The sequence below is a fragment of the Coturnix japonica genome, chromosome 4 (genome assembly GCF_054131305.1).
Source record: "Coturnix japonica strain WE chromosome 4, WE-NBRP24, whole genome shotgun sequence".
NCBI classification, from domain to species: domain Eukaryota; kingdom Metazoa; phylum Chordata; class Aves; order Galliformes; family Phasianidae; genus Coturnix; species Coturnix japonica.
Genome location: NC_140666.1, coordinates 86098448 through 86108982, shown reverse-complemented (window position 1 = coordinate 86108982; position 10535 = coordinate 86098448). Strand labels below are relative to the sequence as shown.

The 10535-nt window shown below is 42.2% G+C and overlaps 1 protein-coding gene across 3 annotated transcripts; it reads left to right on the top strand.

Annotated features, from left to right (window-relative positions):
• Window positions 1–139: 139 nt before the first annotated feature.
• Window positions 140–9895, top strand: KRCC1 (lysine rich coiled-coil 1). Of its 3 annotated transcripts, none has more exons than XM_015862873.3 (7): window positions 140–361; window positions 2990–3105; window positions 4876–4986; window positions 5076–5247; window positions 5764–5967; window positions 6452–6566; window positions 7400–9895. In XM_015862873.3, exons 1-7 carry the CDS (start codon window positions 205–207, stop codon window positions 8151–8153), a joined length of 1629 nt encoding a protein of 542 aa, XP_015718359.2. In that variant the 5' UTR covers window positions 140–204; the 3' UTR covers window positions 8154–9895. The 3 variants fall into 3 exon arrangements, with proteins under 3 accessions (XP_015718359.2, XP_015718360.2, XP_085401978.1); XM_015862874.3 differs by lacking the exon at window positions 140–361 and adding an exon at window positions 1457–1688; XM_085545852.1 differs by lacking the exons at window positions 140–361; window positions 2990–3105 and adding an exon at window positions 1580–1688.
• Window positions 9896–10535: the final 640 nt, after the last annotated feature.

Here is a 10535-nt window from a genome sequence, read left to right as displayed (position 1 = left end):
AAAGCCTGATGGAGAAGGCAATTCGGAGGGCTGAGGATGGCTGATAAGTGACTTGTGGAAGGCTGTCATACACGGAGCTTGGGCGGGACGCGGGCGCTCTGGGCGGGGCGCGGGGCGGGCTGCTGGGCGGGCTGCGCTCCCTGAGGTGAAGCGAAGAGCGGGCTGGGCTCTGAGGGGCTTTAACCGGCACCTCCAGCCCTCAGCATGAAGTGGCGTTGGGTTGAGCCGTGGGAGGGGGCTGATGAGATGTACTGGCCCTCAGGGTTTAATTATAGCCAGCCCTGGCCCGTAAAGAGACTCCGAAGGCGGCGGTCCAAAGGGCGAAGTGGGCGGCGGCGGCGGCGGAGGCGGCGGGGTTCGGGTGAGCGCTACCGCCGTCCCAAGGGCTGTGAGTGAGGGTGAGAAGCTCTGTGTGGAAAAGGCGAGGCTGTGAGCCGGCTGTGACACACAGGGCCCCCGTGTGGAGGATCCCTCACATGTTCAGCGTGTTACCCTCTTGTACAGCTCATTTCCAGCCTCAAATCTCTGCCCTGAGTAAGCTGGGTGTGTAAAATACCACACGCTCAAGCTCCCGCTAAAGGAGAAGTGGCTATTTCGTGTCATCCCTGCAATGAGTGTCGTGGTGGTGGAAGTAGCAGGAATACACTTTGCTGTCCCCTCTACGAAATGGTTTTGTATGATGTCTGTGGCAAAAAGTAATGAGAATTTGAGCCCAAAGCAGGAATTAAAGAGCAAAGCGCAATGGGAGACTACTTGTCAGTGTCCCAAGTGTGTAAGGAGCAGGTATCTGACAAGTCCAAAGTGATACTGAGTTCTTAAAAGATAGACTTACATTCAGTTCTTCGGACAGTTTCTTCTAACATCGTACTTCTGGGAGTGCAAGCTGTCCAACAAGTTACTTTCATACACTGAATGTGTGACATAAAGCTCTGAAAATCTGTCTTGCAGTTGGAGAGTTTCTATCACATCCGAATTCTGTGTTCCCTCCTTACCAGAAAATCTATGGGATGCTATAGATCTAGCAAGTGGGGTGAAAAACAGTGCTGAGCTTCCAGGAACATCAGTATTTGTACTCTGAAAGGCTTTGGTTCATGCTTTATAAGTACTGACTGGTTCATAGAGTCATTTGACTTGGAAGGGACCCTAAAAAAGGCCATCTAGTCCAGCTCACCTGCAATGAACAGGGACACCTACAGCTCTATCAGGTGCTCAGAGCCTGACCTTGAATGTCTCCAGGGATCAGGCACCCACCACCTCTCTGGGCAGTGAGGAATCTGTTATTCACTATACCCAGGCTCTCCTGTTTTAGTTTGAAACTAAATATACCTGAATACCTAGCAAGGAAACTAACAGCTCACCCTGCAGTAGTTAATTAGTCTAATGCTACTGTTGCTTTAAAAGGAGTCAGCCTCCCCACACAGGCTTCAATCAGCTTTCTGTTGTGCCCAATTAACGTTCTGATTGGCTTTGAATGAGTGCAGCTGGATTTAAATATGCCCATGGAAATTTTTTCAAAGCAATAGAAGCATCAGTTTGTTTTCTGAGATCCCAAACTTTTGTTTTTGTTTATTTGTTTGTGGATTTACTGTATTTCTATTTTAATGCTTTCAAGCGGTTTCTGTTTCATTCACAGCACTGTATAAGGGAGCCAGCAAAGTGTCTTGTTCCTGTTTGCCCTGGGCTAAAGGGTGAGCACTGTGCTTTCCATCAGCTGTAAGGTGCACTTGCTGTGTGTCAGGGCAGGTTGTGGGTCTCTCCAGTGCTAAAAGGTGGTCAGCACTGTTTTGAGTTTAGTTTTGTGATGTTTGGGCAACACTATATTTAACTCTTATTTGGATGGTGGGTGTAGTTGTGTGCTCCATAGACCTGTGCTTGTGTGCAGGCTTAGGCATGTGTCAGCTCTGTGGTAGAATATGGCATTTGAAGATGCCTGTAAATGTCTTTAAGTTATCTTGCTATACTATTCCATCTGTTAATGGGTTGCAATTGTTGAACTTGACTCCATCTATTTCTCATTAAAATGTTATGTTTGCTGCTGGCACTTGAGGGCAGAATTTGGCTGTGTCATCTTCTGGGTTTACTCCTTTGAATGTGAAATTTCATATCTTTGCCTTTAGGGATTTCTTTAGCCTGTACTTCTTCCTTACTGCATTATTCTGCTCTCAGCTCTCCTCAAGAATTAGGAAAGAAAAATTAATAACAGTCAGAGTCTGATCTGGAATCGGGAGCACTTGGAACCTCATTCAGGAGCCCAGGAAAGGAGATGGTTGTTCTGATACTTGTGAAGGTTCTGTATACATTAAGGAACCTTCTGACTGCCTGGAAAAGAACCTAGATCTGAAACAGGCTGAGATTCCTGGTGGGGTGGTACAGTTATTAATATTAAAGGCTTGAGAGGCAACCTGATCCAGCTGTGGTGTCCCTGTTCATTGCAGGGGAGCTGGACTGGGTGGACTTTAAATGTTCCTTCCATCTCTTATGATTCTATGCAGTTTGTTGTAAGACTGAAGAGGAAAGCAAAGTGAAGGGCAAATATGTTTTCTGGAAAGTCAGCTAAGACTCTGAGACCTCTTGGTCTTTCTCATGCACTGAGCTACTCCCTGGCTTTCTGTATTCCCATATTTAAGTGTGTGACCTGATCGAACTAAAATGCTTCTTGTATTTTAGGCCATTAGTCTAATATATCTGATAGCATGTCTGGAAAGCACAATGAAGAAGCTCTATCTTCCTTAATTTTTGAGGTACCTGAAGTCCAAGTAAGCGTACAATAATATTCCTTCAGTCTATGAAAGCAATATCTCTGTATGTAGGAAGGTGTAGGTGGCTTTACAGCCCTGCTCTGAAGCTACAACAAGGCACGATTCAGTGGATGAACATTAGTTCACTCATATGCTGCATGTGAATATTCAAGTGGTCAATACTTTGTAAGTGAAGACACACACGTGTTTCCTGTCTCCTGACTGGTTTTTGTTGTTTTGCTTTCTTTCAGGACGTTCAGATGACATATTAGATGAGGCAACAAGGCACCACCTGTTCACAGACACTTTCTGTAGGGTTTGCTGGGCAGTGCTGCCGTTTGAATCCCAAAGGATGTCACACTATGAGGTAGCCTGAAAGGGAAGATTTCTCCTAGCAAGTACTGGGACTTTGGTTGGTTTGAGGTTTCTGTATGGTGTTAGAAAAGGCTGCTTAAAGCCTTTCCTGAAGCTTATACTGGGCTTAGGCACTAGCCAGGCTTGAAGGTTGTGAATGATGTGGGTTCAGCTGTAATGAAAGGCAATCACCTGCATTTTGTAGGATGGTTATAGAAGGAACTGGGTGGGTTCAGGCCATGCTGTACATGGGATGAAAGCAGATTTGCACCATGTGACCCAGGACATAAGAGTGGCATGGGGCAGTTCTAACTATAGAGAGTAGGGGTTGTGGCCCCTGGTGCTTTACCCAGTGATACACACGTGCTGCTATGTCTGTCCATGTCTTCACGAGTCAAGTTGTATTGAAGAGCAAAAAGGACCCCATAATAAATGAAAAGGGAACACTTTGCTACGGAAAGGGAAAGGGGGCCTCACAGAAACCAAAGCAAAGGGTAGTTACAGATAGTTTATGTTAAGGGGGGCAGAAAGAGGGGGAATTGCAGACACTAAGTTTGGGAAAACAAGGGGAAGAAGGCCATAAAGATAGGAGTTTGGGAGCAGCCCGAAGGCAGTTGGCAGAAAGGCGATCAGACACTCACAGGGCAAGATGACACTGATGTGTGGGGGTGCTCCATCTGCAAGGCCAAAAGCTGATGCCAGAAGAAAACAGGAGCTCTCACAGCAGGAGAGGAATCTTCATCCCAAAACAATGACGGGGGGAGGGGGGAGAACTGTCTTTGCCAATGGGGTTGCAGGGAATTTAGTGAATATGTAACTAAACTCAGGGGGAGGCAATTGATTATGTATTAGTTTGGCCTATATCTGTAGCACGCTTTTTCCCTATGGCACGCAAGTTTGGAGTGTTAACCCCTTGTGCCAGGGCTGTGTGCACATCTCTTTACTAAACCTGCTTTGTATCCTAACAGGCTATAGAGTTTGATTCTGTACATCAGTATGAGTCATGCAGAAGGCATTTCTTGGAACAAGTGTATGCCTTGGGGTAGTGCTATAGATATAGGAAAGTGAGCTATATTTTGAACCTTAATCTTGAAGGTTTGCAGGCACAGACGTTTCATTTTCTTGCTGAAGTTAAAATGTCAGTTGCTCTCAGGAATCTTTTTTGTTATCCTCATCAATTAGTATTCAGGTCTTGAAAGGTATAATACTTCCTTACTTTGATTTATGTTAAGCAGTGCTTGTATTGTCATAACTGAAGAGTTCAGACTCTCAGTTGGAATTTCTATTTCTAGGATCCAAATCCAGTTGAGGACAACAGGTGCAATTGAAATGGTGAAATCAGATAAATTCAGGATGAAATGACACAGAAATCAGACTTTTATTTCCAGTTTTGCTGATGTTGTTTAGTCAAGTACGGTAGCACTTTTTCTTGGTAACATTATCAAGATTTCCTAATGCTTCTTCTCAGAATCCTTAACAGACTCCTGGAAAGCATCAGATTAGATTAGACAAGTCACTTGTTTGGGTTTGTGGGTTACCTGTGTACAGTGTGACATGTAAGTACACTATAAAAGTGCAGGAGATGGAAGATTGTGTTGAGAGAGAGCATCTAAGAATTAAAAAAAATAATCACAGGTGAAGCAGGTACGCATAACACCCAATTTTAGATACTTAGGCTATTGAATCCTCAGACCTGTTTTGGATGGATAAAATTCCTGTTGCTGGACATGCCACTTCTTGGCTCCTTAGTAATGGAACAGGAATAATTCCAATTTCTTTTCAGGGCAGAAAGCATGCTCAGAACGTTTATCTTTATGTCCAAAGTCATGGCAGGAAGGATGAGAGAATGAAGTGTGACAAAAAGAAGGAAATAATGGATTGTACCAGTTCTCAGGTGACTATTCTTCTTCATAGCTGACTTAAGTGCTTTATTGTCCTTCAGTGAATGCTTGTATAACTGAGCTTGCCTTTGTTTAATTTCAGATGGATGGAATGAGAATAGTAGAGAATAAGTACTGTAATCTCTGCAACATAATTTTGGCTTCCCCAGATGTTGCATCATCTCACCTCCAGGGGAAGATCCATGCTCAGAAGCTGAGGCAGTTGGCAGAAAATAAAGCCCTGGTGGAAGCACAGAGCATGCAACCTGTTTCCGGTAAGAACTAAATTTGCACTGTGTGCATTTTCCTGTCACTCTCTGCAGCAGATATAAAGAGGTGTTGTCCTACACCTGTGTATCTGTATGCCTTTCTGTTCTGACAAAGTCATGGACCTGCCATATGGTAACTTCTTAGGTGAATAGCAAATAGTAACTACCCTTTACAACTCTGAAGCTAGGGAAGCTTGCTTTCAAATTCCTTATTTTTCCAACTAAAGGTAAATATTTCTGATTATTAAAGAACGTGCTTACTGTTGCTCTGAATATTAACTGTGGCCCAAACTCAGTTTGATGAATTAGCATATTTAATTAAAAAATAAAAATAAATTAGTCCACAAGCAACAGTGAACTGGTGTGAGTGCTGTGCAAGTTACTGAACTTTATTTCAGGATGGAGTGTAGCAAATATGTACTGAATAACCCTCTGCAGGGTAAAGCTTTCTTCTTGGACCTTAAAATGGCCGGCCATCAAACACATAGATATTAGTGCAGGTATCTAACAATGAGTTTTCAGTTCCTTCAGAAACTGAGGTGCCTTCATCATCTTCAAAATTGAGCTTGGAAATGAACTACTGCAATCTCTGCTGTGTTCCTCTCAATGGTCCACATTCAGCCCAGAACCACTATGTTGGTAAGAAACATGGAAAAAATCTTGCACGGAAGAAGGTGATGGAGGAGCTGGGATTCAAACCTGTCCCAAGGGAATCCATGACAAGTGGTAAGAAGGACATGAAAAAGTGAGGGTAGCTTGAATGTTCAAGGGGCAGCTCTGATATGTGCAAGAAAATGCTAGCCTTCTCCTTTGATACAGAGCAAGTTCATTTCCTCCTTTCTGTTTACTCCTTGCTGTTTTGTTTGTTTAATACATTTAAATCTGTAGTGAGTCAGCTTTGCAGCTTGTAGGAGAGGAGAGCATGACAACCTGGAAAACATAAGGTTTAACTTAGATTTGTCAGTCTGTGCGTGGTGTATTCATAACACAGTGTTTGACAACTCCGTCAACTTCTGAAGAATAGTTACACTGCAGCAGTACAGCTCCCTTCACTAATACTGTTGGAGTGTAAAACTGAGTTACCTTGCAGCAGAGACTTTGTATCTCATATAGAGCTGGTTTGGGGAAGGTTATGTTAGGCCTCTCACATGGGGAAAAATTGTGGTAGCTCTGGATTTTGCCTCTCATTTATAGTATTTCTGACCCACAGATTCCTTCTTTTCTGAGGTTGGGTTTGGCCATTACATATGCCCTGTTTGCAATGTTGTACTTACAACTGTACTTGAGTATCAGTCCCACATGAAAGGAAAAAAGCACCAGACCAGGTAAGCCTTTTGTTACTCTGTAGCATGTACTTTCAAGTTTCTATGAAAGACTTTGCTTCTTCATTAGCCCTGTTGTGCGCTGTTAAAAACCTTTGAATTACTGTTTTTTATCATTATTTTGTTGTGGTTTTTTTTTTTTTCATCTGATTCTGTTTGGTTTTTCAGCCTTTAAAAGTGACTAAGTGACTACTTATGACTGACGTTCTGTCTTGGAGTTGCCACGCTTGCATTTCAGTGGCAGCCCACAGGAAAGGTTCTGGAAGTTGTGGTTTTTTTACATACTTTGCTATCCTCAAATATTTGCTTCTTTGGAGACAGTAGCACCTATTTTGGTACAGCATCTTCTGTGCTTAGTCAGGGTTTGTCATCATGCATCTTATGTTTGGTGTAAGATGTTGTTTGGGATAGATGATAGCTCCTACCTTCCCTTTAACCTAAAGAAGGGATTGTAGCTTTTGTTAACGGTGGAATGGATATTGTATCACTATTGTTATCACTACTTTTTTGAGGCTGCTCTTCAGTTAGGGCCAAATACCAAGATTTCATTCATGTTAGGCATGGTTGGGAAGGCATTTTATGTGAAGGTGCAATAATAATATAACCACAGTAGTGTGACTGAAGGTATTTCCTGTAGCTGATTTTTGCAGGTAAGATCTTGTGTTGGAGGCTTCATGTGGGTACACAGAACAGCATGCTTGGAATAGGTTCTTTCTTGTAGCCCATGAAATAATTTTATCATACATGTCTCTCTGTCTTCATGATTTTAACTCAACAGATCCTAAGCAAATTGATCAACATTAATAACTGGTTGTTGTTGTTGCTTTTCTGTCCAGTTTATGCAGAGCAATGAAGATTCACCGTCTCACAAAGAGATCAAGAAAAACTTACTATTCCATTCAAGGTCAGAAAACTACATGTCTTGAGGAAAGAATGGATGTGAGAATAGCAGAAGAGTTTAAAGATGGAAACCTTGGTGAGGTTAAACCTTCAGCCTTTACGTACAAACAAAACCAGCATTCCAGCCTTTTCTCAGAAACCCAAACACCCACAAATACTGGGAAAAAGAAAGCACCGAGTAGCTCGTCAGCTTGTGAGCGTGCACTAGAAAATACATCAAACTGTCAGTACAGCACAGCACAATCAGAAGGGCAAGCATTTGGGGCAGCTGCCATCACAGATGGCTTTGGTCTGTCAGCTGTAGAATCTAGAGAGTATTGCAAACTTGTGCTTGCTGAAACGATTAGCATCTCCTACAAAGAAGAACAGAACCTTCAGGTAGAATATACTGAGGAGAAAAAATACATTAGTGAAGAGTTGAAATGTAAGAAAGAAGACTCAGAACTGAAAAGAAAGGAAGATGGTGAAGGTGCAGATTTGCAGAAAGAAAGTGCAAAACGAAAGCGAATTAAACCTGAGGTAGGGTTAGTAAATGAGAAGAAATCGACACCAAATAAAGGTAAAAGGCCTAAAAAAACACCTGTTAAGAGACAGAGAAGAAAACGCACCAAGAATCAACAGAAGCCCCAGATAAAGGTCAAAACAGAAAATGAGCTAATTTGGGATGACTCTGCCTTTACATGCTGGTGAGAGTTTTGCTAAGCTTCAAGAGCCTGATCCAATTTGCAGATTATCTTAACTATTTTGTATCATACTATGGCTGTTGTGGTTTTTGTTGGTTTATTGTGGTTTTTTTGTTTTTTTTAAGCAAATTTGGGGGTCTTTTTGGAAGTGAGAAAGTCTTCTGAAAATGTTTGGTAGTTGACATGCATCAGGTTTTAATTACGTTACACGTACAACAGTCATTGCAGTGATGCGAACTTAGAAGTATGAAGGCTCTTCTGGAATATACCTCAAACAAGGGTCAGTAGCTTATGGAACACTCTTGGAAATTCATTAGAATGTATAGCTTTATTTTTTTTACTATTAATGGTGCCTATGCAGGGGGTTGCTTTCTTTTTTTCTCCTAGGAAAGTATATAAGCTTGGTAAGACACATAAGGGCACTACAGTGTGCCAGGGTGAAGCCATATCGGTAACCATTCCACTGACTGCTTTAAAGGAGAGTGAGGAAGGCTTTTGATCCCAGAATAAAGCTCAATTTATGAGTCAAACAGTGCTCTGAAGAACCAGCAACACTTCACATTTGAAGTAGTGTCAGTAGGTTTGCGTTATTGTGGCGTGTAGTACATATGTAGGACACCAGTTCATGTATTTAAAAGCAGTGTCACAAGACACCGTTTAGTAACACTCAGTGCCTTCATGTTGCAGAAAAGCTTTTCCTTAGCCTTGATGTGGGATCTGAAAGCCATTATGTTGTCAAGTAGCACAACCAGATAGTTGTTTGTAGAGGCACCTGTGCCGAGCTGCAGCTTTCAGCAGCTCTGCCCAACTGAAACTTTTTGTTGTGGGTTGTTGTGGTGTGGAATGGAGTAAAAACCAAGACCCTCAAGCCTTGAATTGTCTTGTTTGTTTTAGACTTGCATTAAGAAGTTGTTTCAAAAGCCTTGAGAATAAGGTATCGTGGGCTTTTTGTATGTTGTTTCTTGCAAATTTATTTTGTGGTTGGTTCCAATCTTGGACTTAGGTTCCTGTGTTATAAAGTTATAAATGAGTGGTCGGGTAAGGCCATGATGTGGTACTCTGCGTATACAAAAGAAAAGTTGAAGAGAAATAAGTGTTGAAGAGAAATAAGTGTTGAAGAGAAATAAGTGCCAGTTTACTTGCTTTTCAAAGAAGACTTGCAGTGCTAGAAGTCAGGAGAAGATGAGCAGCTCTGAAAATGTGGCAAAAGCATCATCTGGGAGTTGATTTCTGCCAGTGATCAGTTCCAAATCTGTATTTGAACTCCTCACCATCCTGCCCTACGTGGGGAAAACGTACGAGCTATTTGTAGGACACATGCACAAGCTACTCTAAATGTAACTCTACGACTTCCTTGGCATCAAAGGTGATAATAAGATCCTGAAAGAAGGACTCCTGCTGTATTTAGATGCAACTGATTAGCTGGTGATGTAAATGCTGCAAACAGGCATAGCTGAAGAATATAAAAATACAGCCTGAATTTAGATGAGTGATGCTCATTTTTCTGAAGTTATTTGGTTATTGTTATGTGTTTCCTCACTGTCTTATTCTTAGTCTCTAATGTCAGTGATGACAGTCATTTCCAAGCCTAGGCATTTTAAAATATGAGGCATATAGGCTGATGGCTTTATTTTCCCTTTACTGTAAATGTCTCTTTTTCCACTTAGTAGCAAAGGAATCCACATTGGAAGCTGATTCTGTTTATCTATTATTCTCATTAAACTTATCTGTTCTGATCTGAGAAACAAACTGAGTCGTGGATCTCTGTCACATCTGGGCAGACACAGCAGCAGATCTGTCTGGAGACCCCTTGGAGTTTTGGAAGCAGGTACAGGGGCTTCTCCCTGAAAGCCCAGTCGAGCTGCAGGAAAAATGCCTGCCTGGGTTTGCTGCTACATGTGTGTTGGCTTCCACTGCTGCTCAGGCATAAAGATCAATTTCCATTGGTGATGGATGTTCCCAAGTCCTGAGAACCTGAAGGAGTCTGCTTTGCACTGCGTGCTGATTGCCACTTGCATCATAGACTGAATTTACTCTATGATAGATGCAAAGCAACACCAGGCACAAGTACAGGCTCTCATTTTACAAACCTACTTGAGCCTGCAGGTCCCAGCCATTTCTCTACTTAAGACATCAACGCTTGCAACAAAACCAACATTTCAGCAGGGTTGAGGAGTAAGAATTGATGCATCGGGCCTTTTTTTTTCCCCCTCTAAGATCTGAGGGGAAAACAAAACTGTCTGTGGGTGGGAGAGGGGATTTAAAAGAAATCTTCAAAAGGAAGCAAGATTTCTTAGAATTAACACTGAAACTGATCACAGTAGTGTTCTGATGCTGCCACTGCTTTTGCAAGGCACTTCTTTTTGATATCTAACAGTTTAAATGCAGT